We start from the raw sequence: 25,717 nt of genomic DNA, 5'->3' as shown, positions 1-25,717 counted from the left end.
AAACGGGCTCCGAGGATCTATTTGTATACATCCCCACCAAATTTCATTCTGATCCACCCATGAATAAGGCAGGAGTAGCCGTTTCAGTTCAAAGAAGACGAACAAATCAAGTGAGCTTTTTGAAAACTCGCCCTGGGTGATGATAAAAAATGAAGGTGTAGGTTTTTGAGCCCCGTTTTAGATGGTTGGATTGACAATGGAAGAATGGGTGGATGATGGGGGTTTGGGTTAGAAAAATGGATGACGGATAGACGGCTGATGATTGATGGTAGACGAACAGGCAGATGGTGGATATACAAAACTACTGATGGATGAATGGGTGGACTGATAGAAAACATACATGAACATACATAACCACTATTCCAATATAGTTGATGGAACGGGTGTTAAATTGAAATGTTGTGTCAGTTAATCCCATCATTTCTTCACAAAGGATTTTTTTCCCCTGTCAAAACTGGTAACCACCAGCTGTATCCAACGGACAAAGTTGAACCCATTCCGTGTTCTCTTATTAGCAAGCAGTTTCCAACCCATAATTTAGACATTTTCATTAATTTATCACTTTATAGGGTGCTCATTTAACTCACTGGCTGCCATCGACAGCACTCGATTTCCATTTTGACTGGGACAGTTTGGCAACGAATGATCACTGCCAACCATCAAAGTCAAAATGCAATGGACGTCTAGTGCCGTCAATGGCATGGAAAGATGAGCATTCACAGCCAGGTTTAAATGAATTGTAAAATAAATGAATAAATAAATAAATAAATTTTGAGTGTTATTAGGGACTAGAAATATATTTCTGTTTTTAGTCATTCTAATGCTGTTTTAAGTAACATTTTGTTAATTTGTCTTTTAAAGCAACACTAGGTAACTTCAACCTTTATGAAATATTTTACTAACAGTTGTGATGATATGTCAACTGACAACTAGTTGAATGAAACCTCTTTTATATGTTGAGGTGGTCTGTATCGCTTTCACCGGCACTAATTCACTTTGAGGAGGGTGGAAGGAACCCTGCCACACACACACACACAAAAAAAAAACTACAAATGTGCTGACTGCTTTATTCTTCCCTCTTTCCCCATTCTTTATAAAGATGGAAGTCGATGCGAACGCCTTCGCACGAATTCTGCAAAGATGGCAGAGCAAGAAACAAAAAGTTTGGTCCGAGGAGACACACAAAAAAAAGAAAAAAAGGGAGGCTACCAGGATAAGAGGACACTCAAGAATAAACACTGGCCCCGATTTCACTCGCTGGCGTAACAACCCCCGCCCAACCAAAGTCGTCATGATACAAACTCAAACGTTTCTCATTGTTAACATCGTCATCTGCTAGTGTTTAGCCACAACTGGATTCGTTGCTTCATTACTATTCGTACTTCACATAGCCACTGGAAACACAAATGTCGTTTAATCCATCTGCAAGCTTCCGGGACATCAGGATTTTACGACACTGTTCGCTGGTCCTCATGGTAAACGCAGTCTTCCTTGAGGTAAAACACTACATTTTTGTCCACCGGCGCCGCTAAAATCGACCAAAATTGAAAAGTTACCTATTGTTGCTTTAATTAAGACGTAAAAATTTTAAATCATTGCGTCACATTCAAGGCCACTTTTCCTAAATGTAAAGACTGTTGACTACATGACAGAAAATTTGATGTCCACATATTTCAACACCACTTTTTTTTTTAAAAGATTCATTTAGGTTTTTGTATAAATGACTAATATTACTCATGTATGAACTTATATACTAGTTTTCATTCACAAGTGTGAAACTGTGTCAATTGTGTGTCACATGATAAAACCTGGGTTAATTAAATATTCACAGTGGATAATGCATTAATACGACAGATGTGCTATTTGAACAACAAAAACTGTAAAAACAACAGGATTATAACAGCAACAATGATAACAGTATCAAGCATTTTCAGGGTGGCTTGCCGATTTTACGGCACTATCGCACAGTCAAAGGATGTGAGGCAACATGAACACATACTCGGAGAAATTCATTTGAATGATATGAAACCTACCGCGAGTGAGTCACCTGCGTATTTGTCTTCAGCTGAGCGGGGGTACAAATGGCGTCATTATGGCAGATACAGTTATAGGTCGGTCACGGTCGGGGCGATATTACGCCGTCGCTGTGTGCTCTCTTGTAAATAAACCAATAGAAGCCCCCGTAGACGTCGTACCGGAGCAAGACTCCCACGCCCCGGTCATGGCCGGGTATTTTCATGTCCTTGTCAATAAAGGAGTGGCGATAGTGCGAGCACGAATGTCTCCCTACCGGTGAAGGCTACGGCTTGACGTCTGGGAAGGGAAGGGTAGGGAAGCCTCTCTGGCACGAGTCCCCTCTAGGCTAGGGGGAATGATGAATTATTCATGAGAGGGGTGTGGCCAATTGCTCTACGCTAGACTACTCCCAACAACAGCATGTAGTAGAAAGCAGCAGCTGTCAGGGGGACCTCTTGTGGTCAAAGTTGACTACAGCGACAGGTTGGTAGTATTAACACATTGTCTGCCATTCAGGGGCGGAGATCCGTTTTCGGGATCGAGGCGCATATGCGGAGTTTTAGGGGGGGCAGCGGCCCCCGGTGGCCGAAAAGTGTCATTGCATGTAATTGACTTGTAAGTTGTAAACCATTAAAGCAAACAACAAATATGAAGTAAACGAACAAAAAAAAAAAAAAACAAAAAAAAAAGATTTTTATAATGGGTCAAAATTATTTTTCAAACAGACGTGACTAGCACCTTAGATGGTCATTTGCTTTGCATATTATTTAAAAAATAAAATCGGGGAGGGGAATTTTATTTTTCAAATGATTTTTTTCTTTGTTTGAAAATATTTTTGGGGAATTGAAGCAACCTTATTGGGTATTGAATGATTTAGACACAAATGTCCTACCAATAATATGGCCCCAAAACAAAAAGGATTGCTAATCAAGGAAAACTTTTTAAATTAAAAAATTAAGTGTTCAAATGCAAATATTTGAGTCTCAAATATTTTTTCACTTTCAAAAACTTTTTTTCTATGATTGAAATTTTTCTTTTTTTTTTTTTTATTGAAGTGTTTTTTGTTGTTGTTTGAAAATCTATATTTTTTTGTTTGAAGCAACTTATTTTTTGATTGAATGATAAAGACACAAATGTCTTAGCCAAAATGTGGCCTAAACGCAAAACAAAATTACTTCAATCAAAAAAAAAAAAAAAAGAAAAGAAAAAAAAAATGGACTCCAATCAAAACAAAAATTCAAATGCATTTTTTTGTGTTTGAAATTTATTATTGCATTCAAACACTTTTTTGGGGGGGGGTCGAGTAATGAATACAGGGGATACAATTGTTGACTGGGGTAACTACATTGGCACGACACCGGTGGGTGTACCATATTCAATGGATGAGGATCTTGGCGAAAAGTACAGCTGTCCTAAGCAGCCCGATTTAGAATTCCCCTCAAGAATGATGGGAAACAAAAAAACGTTCATTTTCAACTTATCATTATACATATTATTTTAAGTTAATTTTATTGCTGACACTGCATTTTGGGGTTATCTACATGTTGTGCCCCCCCGGCCCAAAAGTCAAACTCCTATGGTCGAGGGGGTCAAAAAACAGTAATTACTAACTAGAAACTGCAATTTCTGGAGAAATTACTCTGGGTCTTTGCTGTGTGGAAATACAGATCTTAGCCCCGCCCAAGTTGGTTTGGGGAAATTTCGGGACATTTGGGGGGGGTGTCTTGGTCATATCAGGTCATTTGGGGACATTTGAGGGGTGTGTCCTGGTCATATCAGGTCTTTTGGGGACGTTTGGGGGCGTGCCCTAGTGATATCAGGTCATATGGGGACCTTTGAGGGTCACGTCCTATTGATTTCTGGTCATTTCCTGTTGATTTGGGGACATTTGTTTTTTTTTTGCCATTGAAAATGAATGGGAAATTGGGAGGTCCATGGCCCTTAATGGGATCGACATTCATATGCGTCAATGGATTACAAGTACATTGGCATCAGTAGAATGGACAAACATGCCCGTCAATGGCATTAAACAAAGTAAATGCCATTTGAAATGATTGGGAAATTTGGACGTCCATGGCCGTCAATGGCAGCACCCTCCAAAAGCTATTATGGAATTGGGGACATTTGGGGGACACGTCCTATTGATATCTGGTCATTTCCTGTTTATTTGGGGACATTGTTTTTTTTTGCCATTGAAAATGAATGGGAAACATTTTGGACGTCCATGACAATGGCATCCACTTACATATGCGTCAATGGAATCCAAGTATATTGGCATCAATAGATTCGACATACAGTAATGGCCGTCAATGGCATCAATGCGATGTAAATTCCATTGGAAGTGAATGGGAAATTTGAACCAAAGTTGCATCCCATTAAAAAAAATGAATGAGAAAGTTTTTGGCAAATTTCCAGGGAACCGTAAATTTTTTCCAAATTCTGTATACGACTTTTATGCCGCTCACCATCCTGGAATTTTTGATGTCCAAATTATGTGATTTGGTCAAAAATGGTAGGACTAGATGCATTTTGAAATATCTGTGAAAACGGAAAATTTTTCAGGGTGGTTTGAAAAATTCCCTGCTCTGCGTGAAAATTCCAGTCGTTTCGATATTCGAACGGTGCCAATCGGTCAAACAGTTCGGGCTGCGCGGCGCGCCGAAGAAATCCCATTAAAAAAAAACAAAAAACAATAACACTAAAAGACCCTGATAATTATTGGGGGCGATATTGATAAAAGCAAGAGCGTAGGTTTGGTCTCAACATTGGTAGGGACGATATAAGAGCATAACCTGCATGTACACTTTTTGCTGGGGACGGGACATTTACAAGACCAAACAGATTGGGTGAACGGAGGTCAGGGCTACATTCGTCACCAGTATGAACCTAATTAATTAATAGGCTAACTGATTAATGCAAAATAAATCTGTACTGATCTATTCTAACATTCACATGTATTGGTTCAGATGATACACCGTTCGATTCAATAATGTTGGATCAACATTCCGCTGTCCATCTTATATCGTTGACTCAACATCACTATTGCACCCTCAATTAATTTTGTTTCAACGTTGAAATCCTTACAAAACTTAAACGTCATTTTGATTATTAATAATATTGGAAAAACGCAGAATCAATGTTATGTTTTTGACCAAACTGCCTGCTCATCCATAATTCAATGACTTTTCAATCATATTTCCCAGTCAATCATAAATCAACTATTTGTCAACATTAGTTCATCAACTATAAAACAATGTTAACCCCAACCATCGCCTGACATACCATAGATTAGAACAACATTGTTTCAACGTCACTTGACGTAGAAAATTTCGATGTCAACCATACTGATGATTTTGATGGAAAATCAACGTTTATTCAATGTCGGTCTGCCATCTGAGTATCTTTCTTAGCACTAGCTGAGTCCAGATTTACAACTATATGATTGAAATCAAATGAACATGGTAAACATGAAATGAATATACTAATGATCAAGCCCAAACAGTCTAAGTTGGTTCATCAATTTCTCATAATCAGATAACTCCCCTTTTCTCAATGGATGGTATCATTTTATGCTATTCTTTCTCGTTTTATGATAAAAAGAAATGATGTACATTTCATCATACTGTATTACTACTCAACATATCTGTATGCAAGTCTTTGTTTATTCACCTAGTCATACAAACAGTGGGATTAGATGGAAGGTGTCAATAATTGACTTTATATGACTACATCTGACAGAATACCTTTGTTCCCTGTTCTGATTTCCACCACAGTCCAATAAACATCTTTACTGGTGTCATGAGCACGAGACTTAAACTCAGAATAAACGGGGATCCAAACGCAAACAGAGTGGATAAACCATTTTCGGAGAAGGGAGGGGTGAAAGAAATATTCTAATAATTAAAAAAAAAAACATTTCTGCGCAACTAAAACGAGAAATGAATCGATTTTACTTTGAATTAAGTCTACAGTTCCAAAAATACTTATTTTGTTTCCAAATTATAGGGGTTGCATCTTAGTTGAGTTACTTTAGTCCCTCGGGCCCCCCCGGGGTATCCACACTGGCTGCCATTGACGTCCAATTCATTTAACCCTTTCAGGGACAGTGGTCACTACAGTGGACAGCAATTCATAAGTTAGCAAAATACTTTTTGGTTGTTTAACCCTTTCATGTACAAATTATTGTTGGATGTTTTGCAAAGCAAAGCTCCTCACGTATAACATTTGTATTTTTTCCCTGTCCATTTATTCGACGCGTTGCACAGCACACACGGTTTGACCTGTGTTCGGCAATTCCTTACTGCGCGGCGAAACGTTCTACAAAATGTTCGGCGCGCTTGCGCAAGCATCCGCACATCGGTTAGAAGCGGCGAGTACTATTTTTGTTTTTTTAGTCCCCTTTTAATGCCTCAAAAATACTTTTTGCATGTATCCTCTCATACTTTTATAGTTTTTTTTTTGTGTTAGTTTTGAAGCAGTTGACCACATTAGTCACGTAGCGTATTTAAACCGTCCTTGTTTGTTATAACTACAGTATATTTGTTTTTTGTTTTTTTTAAAGTTTTTTTTTAGTATGTTCTGCCTGTTTGCATCTAAACAAAACAAGTTGAGAACTCACGGGAGTACTTTGGGTGTCAAATTCGACTCATGTAGCACGTTTTGCTGATGTTGACAATTTTGGAAGAACACTGGTTTCAATTTAGAAACATTCGAGAAATGCACGCGACGCAGCCTCACTTTCGATTTTGCCCCTGACGTATACGGTTCGGACAAAAACGTGAATTTTTCTACAAAAAAGCCCTATTGGTTTCCAATGACAAAAACATAAAAAAATTTAAAATGTATCTTGTCCTAGATTTTTTTCCAATTCACATAAACTGCACATACATCACATAAAAAAAAAAATCAGGAATTGAGTCCACAAATACTGTATAGTATTAGCCAAAAACCCACAGTTCCACCAAAATATGACAAAAACATCCCCATTTATTTTAAATGAGGGAGAAAAAAAGAACTGATAGGAATGTCCTAAAATCAACAGGAAATAATCCCAAATGTACAGGAAGTGACCCCAGAATGCCCAAAATGTTCAGGAAGCGACCCATAATCAAACGGAAGTGACCTATAGGTACCCTAAAATAAACAAGGAAGTGACTCCAAAATTAACTAATTGCCCACCATTAACAACAACGGTCCAATTCCTCTGAACTGGCAGGACTAGCTTTGAACGCTCATCTTTCAGTGCTATTAACAGCGCTCCCACCCAGTCAAAACAGACTGGACGTCTGGTGCTGCCACTGGCAACCATTAAGTTAACATGGAAGTGACCCATAATTGATCCAAAACAGCAAGTGACTGAAAATCTGCCACATAGGAGATAAAGCATCCCCACACAATTTCTCCAGGAATTGCATCTTCTAACTATTATTCTTTTATCCTTTACAGGGCACTCATGTAATTCATAGATGTCCAATCCATTTGGACCGGGAGGGAAAAATGAACATTCAATCATAATTCGCGCATGAAGCATTAGAGTGGTCAGGCTTGAAGGCTTAAAGACAAAGAGGCCAAAATGAGAGGATGACAGACAGCCAGTTTAATAATAATAATAATAACAGTAAAAAAAAAAAACAGTTCTCCAAAAGTAAATCATGCATTATACTTCATCAGATAAAAAGCTGTAAACACAAACAATAGGTCCCCTTTAAGAAGGAAAACACTGGCATAGTAAAAAGATTTGTACCCGGCAGGAGCAATGTATACAAAGTGAGACAGTGGCAGTGTGAACTGATACAGAGTGGTACACAGTGGTACAAGTACAGATATAGTACAGTACACATGCACTCATATCACAGTCTGGTTTGATTAAAGTGTCCCCCCCTTATGAGGTCAATTTTTACATACATAAATCGTTTGCTGCATTAAAACAACTCCTCGATGTAGTTTTTCCACAGATGCTACAAAGTGATACACAGAACCATAATTGCTTTTAGCTGCAATACATTTTTCATTTTAGTGAGGCTGTATAATTGATTAACGCCCCCCATGTGTGTCAGGGGGTGGTGGAGTAAAATGTTCAAGGGATATATTGATGAGGATAGGGGAAGAACAGACAGTTTTGCTTTGGGGAGATAAAATATATGATGTATATATACATGAGTAAGTTTAAGAAAATATCTTTTGTCAGTCCGTCACAGTATCTTTTATATACAAAAAAAGAAAACAAAACACTGATTTTGCATAACACACATGGCTTTTCAGAGGCAAAAAATGCATAAGGGTTAGCATCTATTTATAGATAAAACCCATAATCCTTCATTAAATCTGTCCATATGTGACAATACCTTGTTATTGAGAAGTCAAGACAGGTGCAGTTAAATAACACTACTTTTTATCCAGACAAAAAACAAAACAAAAATAAAACAAACCATATGATCTTTACAAAAAGATTTGGTTTAACCCTTTCATGAACGAACTATGATTTAAATTTGTTTTAATCCTTACAGTGAACTCATTGGCTTAATTCATTCTAAATTGCTTCAACTCTTTCAGTCAAAATAGATTGGACATTAAGCCACTAGTGTTACTTGGGGCCGTGACCAGTGTATTTCTGTTATTATCCATAGCAATTTCATTAATTTAGCTTTAAAGATAATTACCGGTATAGCCATAAAATAATTTAAAACTACAATAATGATTACTCATTAAAACAATTCAGTCAAAAAATAATCCCTCTTCTTGCCTTTTGTTTTTACGGTTTCTTTCAGCATGGCATCTTACCTGACTCTATGATGGCAGTACAACTTGTGCCTATCTTAAAAGACAAGGCTGGTAAAATCAATAGTAAAGATAATTACAGACCAATTGCCCTGGCCTCTAAAGTTCTAGAGTCAATCATACTGGGTAGAATCGCTATATTTATTTCTACAAGCGACAATCAGTTCGGGTTTAAAAGGAAACATGGAACCGATATGTGTATATTTGCTCTGAAGGAGCTATTATTTAAATATTAAAGCCTAAACTCAATGTTTTCATGCTTCATTGACTTATCTAAAGCCTTCGATCGGATCAATCACAGCAAACTTTTTCTTATGTTGGCACAAAGAGGGGTGCCCAAATACAGTGGGGCAAATAAGTATTTAGTCAACTACCAATTGTGCAAGTTCTCCTACTTGAAAAGATTGGAGAGGGCTGTAACTGTCAACATGGGTAAACCTCAACCATAAGAGACAGAATGTGGAAAAAAACAAAACAAAATCACATTGTTTGATTTTTGAAGAATTTATTTCCAAATTGGAGTGGAAAATAAGTATTTGGTCACCTACAAGCAAGCAAGATTTCTGGCTGTCAAAGAGGTCTAACTTCTTCTAACGAGGTCTAATGAGGTCTAACGAGGCTCCATTTGTTACCTGTATTAATGGCACCTGTTTTAACTCATTATCGGTATAAAAGACACCAGTCCACAACTTTAGTCAGTCACACTCCAAACTCCACTGTGGCCAAGACCAAAGAGCTGTCGAAGGACACTAGAGACAAAATTGTAGACCTGCACCAGGCTGGGAAGACTGAATCTGCAACAAGTAAAACGCTTGGTGTAAAAAAATCAACTGTGGGAGCAATTATTAGAAAATGGAAGACATACAAGACCACTAATAATTTCCATCGATCTGGGGCTCCATGCAAGATCTCACCCCGTAGCGCCAAATGATAAGAACGGTGGGCAAAAGTCCCAGAACCACACGGGGGGATGACCATTATGTGCAAATAAATTCTTTAAAAATCAAACAATGTGATTTTCTGTTTTTTTCCCCCCACATTCTGTCTCTCAATGTTGCGGTTTATCCATGTTGACAATTACAGGCCTCTCTAATATTTTCAAGTGGAAGAACTTGCACAGTTAGTGGTTAACTAAATACTTATTTGCCCCACTGTATGTTCCCAATTCGGTGACCGTTTTGACATAAAATATAACGCACAGAAAAGTAACATCATGATTGTACGTTCTAAAGAAGATAGAACTGAGGGAATATAGCCGCCCTTTCTGGGCAAAATAGTTCTGAATATTTGCAGTGAAGCTAAATACCTCGGCCACTTCATATCTGAAGACTTGTCAGATGACAGGGATATTCATCGTCAATGTTGTAGACTTTATGCACAGGCAAACATGCTTAAAAGAAGATTTTGTATGTGCTCCCCCCACGTTAATACCTCACTGTTTAAGGCGTACTGCACACCGTTTTCCACTGCCCACCTGTGGTCAAGGTACACAGCAAAATCCATGCAGAGGCTAAATGTAGCCTACAGTGATGCCCTGAGGCTGTTAATGCGTGTGCCTAGATGGTACAGCGCCAGCCAATTATTTGTTAGCTCTGGGTTACCCACCTCTTAGGCGCTTTTAAGAAAATTGATGTATAGCTTCATGTTTCGGCTAAATGAGTCTGGAAATAATATTATAATCAACTTTACAAACCCTACAATGAGCTTTAGATTTAGTTCGAGCCTGTGGCGCTGTTGGCGCAAAAGCCTATTTGTTGTGCACTGATAGCCAGTGCTTCCTTGTTATTCTGTTTTGTTTTTCTTTCAAGTCACTTTAATACTACGTCTCCGTATGCACGGTATTCTTTTTTTTTCTTCGTTGGTGTGTGTGCTATGGACCCACTGTGAGATTCCGGAATAAAGATCATATATAAATTATATAATAATAACTGCTAATTTATTTACGTTAAATGCTCAAAAGTTGTAATTTGGAAAAAAAAATATATATGCTCACTTGCTTTATTAAGGATTAAAGGTCTTAAGTGCCAACTTTTGAATAGCTGTCAACTGTAGTGACCACTGTCCCTGAAAGGGTTAAACGTGAAATCATTTTAAACATTTAATGCAACAAACCATTATGTCTTGAAAATATCGTGGTTCCTACAGCTGGCAAAAAAAAGTCACCAATCCCATCTGCAGCCTATCATTATTAAGCACAGTTTTGCGCACATCCACAATACCATTAAAGTTGCTCAGCGATCCAGTTGATCCACGTCAACTTGTTGCATGGATGGTGCACTCATAGTACCTCATACTGACAAATGGCGGTCATGTGCAAAGCAGTTCGCATGTGTAGAAGTTCAGAGGCAAGGGGACGGGGTTCTAACTGGGGGGCTCTGGCTGGGAGATGGAACTGACATCGGGGACGGAATGGCGGAATTTTGGTGCTTTTCCTGTTGCCTGCCACCTTTGTCTCTTCCTTTCCCTCCCCCAGCACCTTGGCCCTCGAGTCCCTCAGAGTTCTCCAGCATTTCCTGAATGAGTGGAGGCATGGAACCAGGGATCTCCATTTTCAGTGTGATTACTCGTTCTGCTCCTAAGTATTAGAAGTGCAAAGAGAGCATTGAAAAAACACCATAAGACCAAATTTGAGCTATTTTGTTATTTCCAACATTTAGGTTTGACCAAAAAAAGCGTACAATGAACGTAATAAAGGTGGTGCAATTTCTACATTCTGTGTGGCAAACGTAAATAAGACATTCACGCTGTATCAGATGCGTCTAATGATCCTTACCCTTCACGCTGATGCTTCTAAGGTCCGTAATTTTCATGAGGATCTTAGGGAACATGCAAGGTTTGTCAGGCCTCCTCCGGCGGACATAGAGCTACACAAACGGGTTATAACAAAACAGATATATTTTTAAATGCCACCCAGGATAAATGATAAAGTTAACCTGTGCATAATGCAATAACATTTTGGGAGGGGGAAATATGACCATATGAGAAAATCTCTTTGGACCTGACTTGACTCATATTAGATGTCAAACCTTCAGAGCTTCCAGCATTGGCTCTTGAAGAACATCCACTTTGTCTGACTCCTCTAGATCTTGACGGTCTGTGGGCACACACGCAAACAGATCAAATAAATAAACTTGATCAATTTGTGATCATCAGTAGTACAGCGGTGCCTTGACTTGTTCCTGTGACCAAGGTCATTACTAAGCCTGTCGCAATAAGCAATAATTCCCTTTATCGCACAGTAAATGAAAATGAAGGCGGTAATTTTCCCGCTGCGATTTATCGCCTCACATGCGTGCGTTTGTTGTGAGTTGTTAAAATTGCTCCCGTTATTGCATTATTGCTTTATTTTCTTTCTGTCTACTTTCGACATATGAAAGTTGCTTCAGCATTCAAAGATGGATTCAATTAGAAGGCTAAAGTGTATAAGCTTTGGCATCGTGTGCAGAGTACCACAGGTCTGGAATGAACTTGACGAAACGCTTAAAATGTCACACTCCATCTCCATTTTTAGGAAAAAACTCAAATCTCACCTCCTTGCAATGTGTGCTTAATATGCTGATTCTGTGAATAACATTATTAAGGTATATCATATCAAATCCGATGTAACCAGAATTAGGAGTGGGAACCTCTTGGTGCCTCACAATACGATACGCGATACAAAGCTCACGATAACGATGATCTGACGATATGGCGATACAACGATTATCGATACATTGGTCAGGAAATCATTCTAGAATATTCTACAAACAATACAAACAACTAATAAACAGAAAAACAAGCTTCTGCTGTGAATTGGAATGAGTTTATCACTAGTAGACGTCCAATCTGTTTGAAGTGGGAGGGTGGCAGCGAATGAACGTTCGTTCATTCGCTGCCATCCCTCCCACTTCAAACGGATTGAACGTCTATGGCCGTCAGTGGCAGCCAATGCCAGGCAATGAGGTAATTTTGGGCTATTTAAGGTCATTTACTTGTTGATTTTCAGTTACTTCCTGTTGTTTTTGGGGTATTTTACGGGTCACTTCCTGTTTATTTTGAGCTACAGAACAGGAAGTGACCTGGGAATAAGCCTGTCGCAATATGCAATAATTCCATTTATCGCACGATAAATAAAAATGAAGGTGGTCATTTTTCCACTGTGATTTATCGCCTCGCGTGCACGCGCGTGCGAGCGTGCGGCAGACGTGCTGTTAAAAGTTCGGATTCCTTGTTACCAACTGCGCAAAATGCATCTTCGTTCCAGGTCCGGCAAAAAATAGCGCCGGAGCCAATCCTTCCCATTATATCCTATTGTTCAACGCATACCGGCCGCGTCAGTGCTCTGGATTGACTGCGGACCATCTCCGGCATGCCAGCGTTGTTGACGTGTGGTCGCCCCCGTCAGGGGTGACATTTCACGCGGGGTGGCTATTTTTCGGCACGGAACCGGATATTTACAACGAAGTCTGCCAAAACATTGTTACCGACTCGGCTGCTATGAACAACCATGCTTTGACAACGGACATGATGAACATTGAGTGGCAAATTAAGAGCGCTGTGCTTCAAACTTGTCCTGTTTATGAAAGTCGATTGTCATATGCTGGTGTTGTGCAGTAATGAGCATGGCGTTTGCTAACTTTTTATATGCGCGCACACACTAGATATCATGAAATAGCAAACTAGATGTGCTACGTCCCATGCCATTGGCTACGTGAGCCCAGAGTGATTATGGAACACGTAGTCCATATACTACATCGATGAATTATAAACTGCCATGACTGAATGGAAGTTAAGAAGGCCAAATCAATCCGTACCAGTGACTATAGATAATGCTGCAAATATTGTTAATTCAGTGTGTGACACAGATGGATTCGGAAATAGGATGTCTTGCTCATAATAATAATACATTTTATTCTTCAGATCAGTAAAAAGCAAGCACATAAATATTATGCACTGAAATGCGTGCTTATATGATGGCAATTTAATTTTAGCTCGTTAGCAAAAAAAAAAAAAAAGAAAAAAAAAGAAAAAAATACAATTGTTATTTTCTTTTCAGAGCATTACATGTATTGAATCGAATCGAATATCGTGTCCCCCCGTACCGAAAATCGTACCGAACCGTGACTTAACTGTATCATTGCATCCGTATGGAACACCATAGCAGAAGCTATGAGGGGAAAAGTTTTCATTTGCCTAAATGCTTAAGTTATTAAGTGCAATTTTATTTTTCTTGAAAAACACATTTAATTTATTCTGTGTTTCTGTGTGGTATTAATATTGTTGTCTTTTACTTAAGAGGCATGGCTTATTGTTTTTAGTTGTGATTTCTTAAAAAGTATTTTTGAATTTAAGAGTGAATATCGCGTTTAAATGGGTGTACTTGATCTATTAATATATACTGTATACTCACTGTGTTATTGTAAATTGGTTTTAAAAAAAATTTGGGAGGGGCGCAATAATATCGCATATCGCAATAATTTATGAGATAAATTATCGCACACTAAAACTTGTTATCGCGACAGGCCTACCTGGGAATCACCCAAATGAACAGGCAGTAGAGCAGGGCGGTAAACCGAAAATTTACCGTTACCGAAATTCTTCACGATGACCGACGTAATTTTGACCATGTCGGTAAATTCGGTAATTTAATAAAAGAAGAAAATATAGCCTTTTCATCCCGCTTTGACTCTGTGTTGTTCGGCTTTGTTCATTCCCCTTTAAGAAAGCAGACAGTGCGCTTACGTTTGGAGTCACATGGTTTTCAGGAAGCCAATCAAACAGAAGCCCGGTAGGCTAACGCTACAAGTAAACGGGATGAAGTCGGGCTTAAGTTAGCTTCGCCAAACTTTCACCCGACATTAAGTAAACTCTTGACGGGTTCCAGATAAAGATGGAAAAACCGAGGCTTTCTGAAACAATGAACCACTTTTAAGACAATTGCCCTAAATTGAATCAGTTTGACACACTGCAAGAGCCCCATCTACTGGATAAACAGTGCAGGTTTCTTTTTAAAAGTAAAGTTGACAAATTGCCTCAGCATTACATACAGTATCTTCAATAGAATTAAGTGGATGTCGTCTATTTCAACCAGGAGATCGTGTCGTCATTAAGTGTGATTTACACAATTAAAGTTGACCTCTTTAAGCCTGTGTCATTGCTTTTGTCTGTGAAGATGTGTTCAAAGCAGTATTTGTAATACACGACAGTGCTAGTCTTGTAAGTGGCTCGTCCTAGATGACGGCGAGTAACTATGTATTGTTTATTCTTTGTAAAAATTACACTACAGTAAGCACAGTGCTTGGGAACAGGAATATTATTGCATACTGTAAGGATTTCCAAAATCATAAGATGTAAATTGAGCCGAATAAAAGAAAGGAAAGGTTTGTGAAACATTTTATTTTTTAATTAAGTATAATTTCTGGGGGGCGGGTGGATGTGTCGTATTTGTATCTATTCTAAATATCTAAACGTATGCCACTATCTAGTGTATAACAATGCGGAATGAATTTAATGAAATTCAAGTGATGATATTTTTCAAGCCATACAAGCTGTTATAAATGTTCACACAAGAATTCTTATTGTTTACAAGATTTTTTAAAATACTTAATGTTTAGACTGCATGTGCAATTGTTAAATTGAAAGCTGGTAAATAAATTTAATGAGAAACTGTTAATTTGTATTCCATGCATTGATTCAAATTTTCAAATTATATAACTGTTTGCTTGGGCGAATTTATCGTCATTTATCGTTATCGAGGTAAATCTGCTCAATTTATCGTGATATGTACTTAAGGCCATATCGCCCAGCCCTAACAGGCAGTGACTCAAACTCAAGATTCTGCCGATTTAGGAGTAGTTTAGATAAAAAGTTACTCAACTTAGGTTCGCTACAACATAGCCTGCCTGAGAAGTCTACTGACTTAAGATGGCGGCTTTTTACTAACGCCGCCAAGTCTGTCATTTCGCATATAGTTTTATATACATGTGATATCTATGAGACACATCAGATGCTACCACCGTAGCATCATGTGGGTGTAGTTTGTAGGGGCGTGGTTTGTATTTGGCGTGGTTTGTAGCGGCTTTCGCTTGGCTCTGGGCTGCGGTCAGATATTATTGCATCTCCATTGCTGCCGTGCTACCTGCCTCTCTCGCTCTTTGCTGATGTAATTTCTGCATGAATTCCAATTTGGGAGACTTGAGAGTTCAGACCACAGCCCCATTCTGGAAAAATGTGGCCCAGATTGGATTTTAACCACATATGAAAGTGACCTATATCGAATTTGAAATACTGTAATTTCCCAAATATAAGGCGCACCCGTGTATAATGCGCACCCCAAATTTACTTGTAAAATCTAGGGAAAATTATTGTACCCGTTTATAACGCGCACCCTAATTTTAGCACCAATAAATAGAAGAATACAAGAAAACAGAGCTTGTGTACAGATACAGAAATGTCATTTTACTGACGGGTGAAACACAGCACATGCATAGCACATTGGTAGTTCAAAACATTACCATAAACTGACAATATTTACGGTAATAATATGATCTGACAACTTCTCCAACTTACCAGAATCTAGAAAACAAAACAGATGTGACTTTTCTTTTAAAGGCAGCTGTATAACTTGCTCGTTTCATTATGATGAATAAATGTTTCTTCCATGGATTGATACGTTCTTACTTTCATTTTACCGTAAGTCGGAAATCCGTGAGAGCTCATCGCTGTCAACACGACAGTAACAATAGGAACTATTGCTATTTGGGTTTGAGTTTCCCGAGGGACAGATATAGTTGACGGACACAGGAAGTCTGTGTGCTTACGTTTGTTATGGTCCGGGTTGCGGAGCTGCAATAAACGTTGACTCAAATGAGTTCAAGACACTAAATTCTGTGCTTTATGAAGTGTGAAAAAAAGCAGAATTTAACACAGACGAAAACATTCGGCCGATTAGAGTGAAGTATTACCGAAACAAAATGGTGATGTCACGTACCGTAATGGTCGGCAACGGGTCACCGCATACGTTTCGTCAACAAAACGTGGCCGTGTCAATAAAAAAAAACATCGGTTTATATATATATGTAATACATATATTTCTGTCTCCATCCATGTACCCGTTTATAATGCGCACCATGATTTTACAAGTTGATTTTGGGGAAAAAAAGTGCGCGTTATATTCGGGAAATTACGGTAGTCCATTTCTATGGGACTTGTCCCGTTCAGACACCCTACTTGAGTCGAGAAAAAAAATCTGATTTGTGCATTAAGACCTGCGGTCTTAACCTTGCTATGTATATTTTATTTAGTTTTCTAAAATTATATTTTTAAATGATGTTTTTGTTTAGAATATCTTTTTCACATAAAATGCCAAAGCAAAATACATGGGATTCGCTTCTTTTTTTTGGAAGTTATAATTAAAAAAAAAAAAAAAAAAGATTTACCATTATTCACATTCACTTTTAAATTATTTTTAACTTATTCATACAGTGGGGAGAACAAGTATTTGTTAGACTGCCGATGCTGCTGGTTTTCCCACTTGCAAGCCATGTAGAGGTCTGTAATTTGTATCATAAGTTCTCCTCAACTGTGAGGGACGGAATCTAATACAAAAATTCATAAAATCACATTGTATAATTTTTAAATAATAAATTTGTATTTAACTGCATGAAATAAGTATTTGATACATCACCAACTAGTAAATATTTCGGCTCTCAGTTCTTTTTTAAGAACCCCTCCTGTTCTCCACTCATTACCGGAAGTAACTGCAACTGTTTGAACTCGTTACCTGTATAAAAGACACCTGTTCACATGCTCAAGCAAACAAACTCCAACCTCTCCACAATGGCCAAGACCAAAGATAATAGACCTGCACAAGGCTGGGATGGGCTACAGGAAAATAAGCAAGCAGCTTGGTGAGAAGATAACAACTGTTGGAGCGATTATTAGAAAATGGAAGAAGTTCAAGTTGACGGTCAATCTGCCTCGTTCTGGGGCTCCATGCAAGATCTCACCTCGTGGGGCATCACTGATCATGAGGAAGGTGAGAGATCAGCCCAGAACTACACGGCAGGACCTGGTCAATGACCTGAAGAGAGCTGGAACCACAGTCTCAAAGAAAACCATCGGAAACACATTACGCCGCCATGGATTAAAATCCTACAGCGCACGCAAGGTCCTGCTGCTGAAGCCAGTGCATGTCCAGACACGTCTGAAGTTTGCCACTGACCATCTGGATGAGCCAGAGGAGCAATGGCAGAAGGTCATGTGGTCAGATGAGACCAAAATTGAACTTTTTGGTCTAAACTCGGCTCGTCGTGTTTGGAGGAAAAAGAAGGATGAGTACAACCCCAAGAACACCATCCCAACCGTGAAACATGGAGGAGGAAACATCATTTTTTTGGGGCTGCTTCTCTGCCAAGGGTACAGGACGACTGCACCGTATTGAGGGGAGGATGGATGGGGCTATGTATCGCCACATCTTGGCTGACAACCTCCTTCCTTCAGTGAGAGCCCTGAAGATGAGTCGTGGCCGGGTCTTCCAGCATGACAACGACTCAAAGCACACAGCCAAGGCAACTAAAGTGTGGCTCCGTTAGAAGCATCTTAAGGTCCTGGAGTGGCCTAGCCAGTCACCAGATCTGAACCCGATGGAAAATCTATGGAGGGAGCTGAAAGTCCGTGTTGCCCGGCAGCAGCCCCGAAACCTGAAGGCTCTGGAGAAGATCTGCATGGAGGAGTGGGCCAAAATCCCTGCTGCAGTGTGTGCAAACCTTGTCAAGGACTACAGGAAATGTTTGGTATCTGTAATAGCAAACAAAGGTTTCTGTACCAAATATTAAGTTTGATTTTTGTGATGTATCAAATACTTATTTCATGCAATTAAATACAAATTTATTATTTAAAAATCATACAAAGTGATTTTCTGTTGTTTTGTACTAGATTCCCTACCTCACAGTTGAAGAGAACTTATGATACAAATTACAGACCTCTACGTGCTTTGCAAGTGGGAAAACCAGCAAAATCGGCAGTGTATCAAATACTTGTTGTCCCCACTGTATATGTATTTTATTGTCCATGGATAAATACGTGTGAGCAACAGTCACCTTGATGTCAAATAGGGTGCCACAAAATATTGCCCTGAGGGCTTCAAATTGCACTGGCCGCAAGTTTGAGACTGCCTCAGGTATTGTGTATGTCTCAAATATTTTACAAATGTAGTACCTCCACAGAGCAAGCAGATGGCACTAAGTAATCCTGTTTCTGCATCATCCATTTCCAGTGGGAGCAGTTGGTTGGCGAAAGAGAACACCAGGTCTGTGAGCGGTCCAAACCCGGCATTGTGCATCTGCGTGCGGTTGAGCGTCAGACCATCCGAGAAGGTCATTGTGTCCTGGTCTGGGGTGTAGCGTGTGCAGATCCTCAGAATCTGAGATAAAACAAGTGAAGTCGTAAGAAACTTCATATCTATTCATTTCAATTGGTTAAGTTTGAAACATAACAAATATACCAAGATATCGAGACAGGCAGCTTTGAGAAGGGTGATCTGATCGGCAATGCTTAACGTCGTGAAGCCTGGCAGATGCTTGGCGAACTCCACTGTCTTTATAATGCATTTGGTGGACAGTTCACTAAACTTGTCCCATAAGTTGACATCCAGAGGGACACGGTGCTCAGCACTGTTGCTCTACAGGCAGGAAAAGGAGACGCCTTCATTTTTTACTTCCTTAAAAAAAATAATTTGGCTAGAAATTCTAATACAAACAGGTTCATAGAAAGAAACAAAAGAGTTAGTGTTAAGTACCGTAGTGTACTTTCCCAGCTGACCAAGAGAAGGAAATGTGTCTTGGTGCGCACGGCGAACTCGCTCAATCATTTGCTCCGTTTCTGCCGACAAGACATAGACCTCCACCTCCACTTGCCTCTTTTCTTCCTTCTTCTTCTTTGTCCGGTCATTTCGGACCACTGAGCGCAGAGGTGGAGTGACAAATATAAAATTCAAAAGCATGTACAAACTTTTTCTGAGATTAAACATAAGTAGGAGTGATCACAAAAACGATGTGCTAATAGGAGTCTTTTCAAACAAATCACATTCAAATATACTGAATCTGTAGCAAAATTCTACACAATCTAGGGACCATCCATAATCTCAAAACTTCCATCTTGATGTACACAGTGCTGCCACAAACATATGATAATTAGTACAATTTAATGTTGAAATAAAAATATTGGTGCCTTTACAAAGACAACAATAGTCAATTATTATTATAATAATGTTCTGATATGTTTATGATAGTGGTTGTCATTGGCAGTTATGTAGAAGTAGTTACTTCATCAGTTTCTCATATTTTGGGAGACTTCTTTAGGCACACAATATATTGGAAGTAATTTTGTATATGATGCACTGCAGTTCACCACAATTGCAAACTAAAACCACAATGACAAATATATTGTTTGATGAATTGTGTATTATGATTTCATTTAAATAGATATAAGATTGTGCAGCCAGTCATTTTGGTGTACGTTTTATGTTGAATCACGTGATGAATGAATTTACTAAAAACTGCCACTAGGTAGTGACAAACGTCAATAATAAAATGGTTTTGCTCACCTACCGGTACTTCAAATCGGAATACAAATTTACATTTCTGCCAGAAAACTCCAATTGTAATATTTTCCAATTGTGGTTTTGTTTTGTTATATTGTCCATATTTAGTAATTAAAAAACAAATTAACCTCAATATCTGTACTTTACATACGTGGAAACACATTTTGGGTGATGTAGATGTACAGTAGACCACAATATTATCATTTGGTATAAAAGTGTATCCTACATTATCTCAATTATATTTATATTTGCTATTTTTTAAAATAAATTAATAAAATTACACATTTGAATATAATCTTAAATGAATAAAAACCCAAATATACTCTTTGTCATGGCCTACAACAAAGAGTGATGATGAGCGTTCAATTCATTTAAACTGGGAAGACTGGCTGTGAGTGCCATTGACGGGGCTAAACGTCCAATCCCTTTTGAATGTGAATGTACATTCACCCCCTCCCAGTCCAAATGGATTGGACGTCAAGCACCGCCAATAGCAGCAAATATGTGTTAAATGAAAGCCCCAAGAATGAATTAAACACGTACACTAGGGCTGCAGGTATCGATTATTTTAGTAGTCTATTAATTGATGAACTAGTTAGTTTGAATAATCGAGTAATCGGATAAGGAACATAAAAATTTTAAATACCTGAGCTGAGCCTAAAACGGTATAAAAAAATAAATAAATGAGGATCTATGTACAACAAAAGAACAATTGGCCAACTTACATAGCAAAGGTTCGCAAGCTTAAATGCTTTAAAATGCTAATGTTTTTTTTACAATGCTGTAAACAAATGGTTCAGACACATATTCCCACAAAAAACGGCTGAATATACCTATAAACTAAATTATTAATGCATTAAAAAAACATTAGCTCAAACAAAAACTTAGCTTATGTTGGTCTTAACAGGGAGCAGCTGGATTCAGCCACGTGGAATGAGGCAGACTAGAGGGCAGTGTATCCACCCAAATCAATAAAATCTAAATGCAAACACTTTCAAAACAAACAACGCCTCTTTAATTTAACGAATACTCGAAGCAGCAAAATTTAATTCAAATCTTTTTTTCTAATCGAATACTCGAGTTAATCGATTAATCGTTGCAGCACTAATGTACACAGCAAAATGTACGAGATATAAAGTAGATTTAAACTCACACTCCTTGGACATTCCAACTTCGAGGCATTTTTGCAGGCGACAGGACTGACATCGGTTGCGTGTGACTTTGTTAATGACACAAACTTTGTCTCGATGACAAGTGTATGCCATGTTTTTCTGGATACTCCTCCGAAAGAACCCCTAAAAGCAGATATGACAGAATATAATACACTTGCTTTAGACACAGCTTGATGTACTATAGTCTACAAAAAGCATGGAATATATGTATTTCAGGTATGAAAATGGGTCAGGGTTTAAAAAGGTGAGAAGGGTGTGGAGGAAATATATTCCGGTATACTAAGGCTGACTAATTTTCTCCCGATTAGTCAGCAGACTATTTTTAGGATTAGTCGACTAATTAATAATTTTTTTTTCTACTAATTTAGTAATAACATTTTTGTTGACGCTTCTTAATTCACAAAAACATTTTGGAACATGTAAATACCAATAATTATTCACATATTAATGAGGTCAAATGCTGATAGCATTTCTAGTACAAAAGAATGGAATGTAAACAGATTCAGAACACTGACTTTGCCTTTCTAACATTATTCAAAAACAATTCTTAAAAAAATATCTGTATGATTATTATTATCATTATTATAGTAGCTATACTACCATATATAATAGTATTATAATAATTATAATAATTATTCATTGCCAATCACACTTTTCATAAAGGGTGTCATTTTAAAGCTATTCTTGGTGTAGAATCTGAATTCTGTAGTATTATAGTATTTACATATTGTAGTATTAATTCTGAAGTATGCGGGATTAACTCTAGCAATCGTTATTTATATGACAAACATGACGCGCTTTTTATTTTGAAATATTCACCGGAAGTACGTTCGCTAAACCGCTAACCGAAAGCTTTACAGTCCGCAAAAAAGCATTTTTTGTCATTGCTTCTGGTGTCACTGATAGATTTTTCATTTTTTCGCTTGCAAATGCTGTTAACCAGCGATTTTTCACATTTGAAGTGTCACCTTTTAACCGCAAGTTTGCGTTTTGGAGAAGACTGCCAATGTTTTATAGCAGGCTAAAGTAGGTTGTCTTTTTTCCCCATTAGTCTCAATGTAGCAATGCAAACGTATACCGTTTGATATAGATGTGTTTCCTTATTTTTGTATGTTTGAACTGTAATTCTATGGCGTGTTGATGACCAATAAACATCTGCGAAAAGAACTGGAGTCTCATATGTCATCTACACGCACGCACAAATGTATGCACGCACGCGGTGATGAAACGCAGCCGTGAAAATTACCGCCCTCATTTTTATTTACCTTGTGATAAATGGACTCATTGCATATCGTGATAGGCTTAGCAAGTTCAATAAAACATGTTGTTAGTTAGTTAGATGGACATACGACCCCCCCCCCCCCCCCCCCTAAAAACTTTCTCCTCGGATCTACACAATTCACGTAGGTCACCATTTTGGACTTCAAAACTGCGAATTTCGCCGAAAGGTGAGAGATTTTCATGCCTGATATTTGTAATTGCAAACCTTGACCAAAAACTTTTTTTGTTTGTTTGTTTGACTGCGTCTAAATCTGATGATGATAAGATGAGACCAAGTGTGACCTAAGACCAACAAAAACTCACAATGGTTTCCAAAAGTAAATACAAATTGCATGTAAAGATTGTGTGTGTCTTTATTGGATTAGATAAAGATAAGCGGATTAGAATCCTAGGGGAGGTGTAAAGGTCATGGCCTCCACCCTGACACATTATGCAAACACCCCCTTGACTCAACCTCTGTGTAACAGACTTCCCGCAGTTTGCCTTGCTGCAGTGCTGTTGCGGTTGTAGTTGTTGTTATTCAGAATCTATGTTGTGATTGTATGAGCTCACGTACCTTGCAGCCCTCGCATGCACTGACTCCATAGTGGTATCCTGAAGATTTATCCTGACATACAAAGCAAGGCTTGTAGATGCGCGGCGGAGGTGGTGGAGATGGGGGGCTTGTGACCAGCAAATCTTCTCCAGAACTCGTGCTTTCAGTTTCTATTGCTGCAAGAGGAGAACAAAAATTTAGTGTGACACCGATTCAATTACGTTTCTGCGAGCAGCTGATTCACCTATTGCTTCGTAACTTACTTAGAATTTAACTTTGTTACGATTTGGACAAATTAATTTTGCTGTGACGTGCCATTGGTAAGCTAGGTTTACAGCAGGTCTGTTTCAGGCAAACTTGGACAAAACCAGATGGTCTTGACTGGCATACGTAGCTGTCATAGGTCATTGTGGTGCAAATTTAACTAAATAGATCTAGATTCAGATCAAAAAGCTGTGCCAGATTTACAGTAAAAGGTTATGATTAAAAACCGAAAGGCGCTTCCAATTTAAGTGGTTACAGATCTTGCACAAGTGACAAAATATAGATAAGACCAATTGCATGCGAGACAAGTATAACACATGTAGTGCTGCAACGATTAATCGATTAACTCGAGTATTCGATTAGAAAAAAATATTCAAATTAAAAGTTGCTACTTCGAGTATTCGTTTAATTAAAGTATTGTGGTATTGGTTAATTTTGAAAGTGTTTGTATTTAGTTTTTTTACGATTTGGGTGGATACACTGCCCTCCAGACTGCCTCGTTTAACATGGCTGAATCCAGCTGCTCCATGTTAAGACCAACATAAGCAAGTTTTGGTTTGAGCTAATGTTTTTTTAATGCATTCGTCATTTAGTTTATAGGTATGTTTAGCCGGTTTTGGTAGGAATATTAGGAATATGTGTCTGAACCATTTGTTAAGAGCATTGTAAAAAAAAAAAAACAACAACAAAAAATTTGCGTTTTCTAGTGTTTAAGCTAGCGGACTTTTGCTATGTAAGTTACCCAATTGTTCTTTTTTTGTACATAGATTCTTGTTTATTAATTTTTTTATACCGTTTGAGGCCCAGCTCAGGTATTTTAATTTTTCATGTTCCTTATCCGTCCGCGACCCTCGTGAGGAATAAGCGGCATGGAAAATGAATGAATGAATGAATGTTCCTTATCCGATTACTCGATTATTCGAACTAACTAGTTCATTGATTAATCGACTACTAAAATAATCGATAGCTGCAGCCCTAAACACATGCCCTTACTCAACCAACCAATTCAGCGCTGTTATAGAAGTAAATGTTTTTGACATAAGCACTCAACAACTGGGATAAATTGACAGAAAATCCTTCCAGGACAGGTGAGGCTTCATTTTCTGGCTAGAAAAGTTGAAACCTTAATTTCATTACTGAAGTTAAAAAAATAATAAACAAAAACCTAAACTTCAACTGACAACATTAATTCATAAAGCGTTTGTTTAGTTACATGTGTTATTTACTTGGCGATACAAATTCCAAATGCATTGAAGTTCTACTGAATAAATTAAATTTGACTAATGTATTATTTAAGTGCAGCTGTAATAGGGCTGAATGATATTGGAAAAAATAACATTGCAACTTTTTGGGGGTTTGTGATATATTTTGCGATATTAGAACTAGAAGAGTTTGAATAAATCTGTTTGTGAAAACTTTGGTTGACTCACAGTGACCACATTGTATTCATATAATACAGTTTATTCCAGGCTAAGGGGAATCATTTGTGAATGAAAAGATTGCTGTATAAAAGGCAGAGGTGGGTAGTAACGCATTACATTTACTCTGTTACATTTACTTGAGTAACTTTTTGAGAAAAATGTACTTTAAAGAATTTTACTAAGCCATACTTTTTCCTTTTACTTGAGTAGATTCGTGATGAAGAAACGCTACTCTTACCCGACTACTTTGGTCTACACAAGAGCGTTACATTTTGCTCTTTACTCTACATATTGACTTTATTTTTGCCAACAGTACCCCCACCAGTTTCACCAAATAGACATAGCAACAATAATCACGTCTCTATTATACAAATCAGGCTCAAGGTTACAGTTCTTCCATCACGCCAGCCAGTTCAATCACATGTCGTCCTTAAAGCACTGAAAAAAAAACTAAGTATTTGCTGTATGTGCTGATAAAAAAATACCATATTTAGATTAAAAAAAAAAAAAAAATTAAATCAAACATTGTAAGCAGTTACTCACAATGTTACTCATTGAGTATTATTTTCACCAAATACTTTTTTACTTGTACTTGAGCACATTTTTTGGAAGACTACTTTTAGTTTTACTTGAGTAATATTATTCTGAAGTAACGCTACTCTGACTTCAT

The 25,717-nt window shown here is 38.0% G+C and overlaps 1 protein-coding gene across 1 annotated transcript in view; it reads right to left on the bottom strand.

The window, feature by feature from the left end:
• Positions 1-7,508: 7,508 nt before the first annotated feature.
• The window catches only part of LOC130931807 (retinoic acid receptor alpha-B-like), a 41,192-nt gene continuing 22,983 nt past the window's right edge, over positions 7,509-25,717 (bottom strand). The window contains exons 2-9 of the mRNA XM_057860900.1: positions 23,384-23,538; positions 21,528-21,669; positions 19,571-19,731; positions 19,277-19,453; positions 18,991-19,195; positions 11,820-11,887; positions 11,567-11,657; positions 7,509-11,368 (exon numbers count right to left, since the gene is read on the bottom strand). Coding sequence (XP_057716883.1) covers positions 11,133-11,368; positions 11,567-11,657; positions 11,820-11,887; positions 18,991-19,195; positions 19,277-19,453; positions 19,571-19,731; positions 21,528-21,669; positions 23,384-23,538 — 1,235 coding nt within the window. The 3' untranslated portion in view covers positions 7,509-11,132. The remainder of the gene's footprint in view (positions 11,369-11,566; positions 11,658-11,819; positions 11,888-18,990; positions 19,196-19,276; positions 19,454-19,570; positions 19,732-21,527; positions 21,670-23,383; positions 23,539-25,717) is intronic.

The sequence above is a fragment of the Corythoichthys intestinalis genome, chromosome 16 (assembly GCF_030265065.1).
Source record: "Corythoichthys intestinalis isolate RoL2023-P3 chromosome 16, ASM3026506v1, whole genome shotgun sequence".
Taxonomy (NCBI): Eukaryota; Metazoa; Chordata; class Actinopteri; order Syngnathiformes; family Syngnathidae; genus Corythoichthys; species Corythoichthys intestinalis.
Note: the sequence above shows the minus strand (reverse complement) of the source record. Positions and strands in the feature narration are given on the sequence as shown.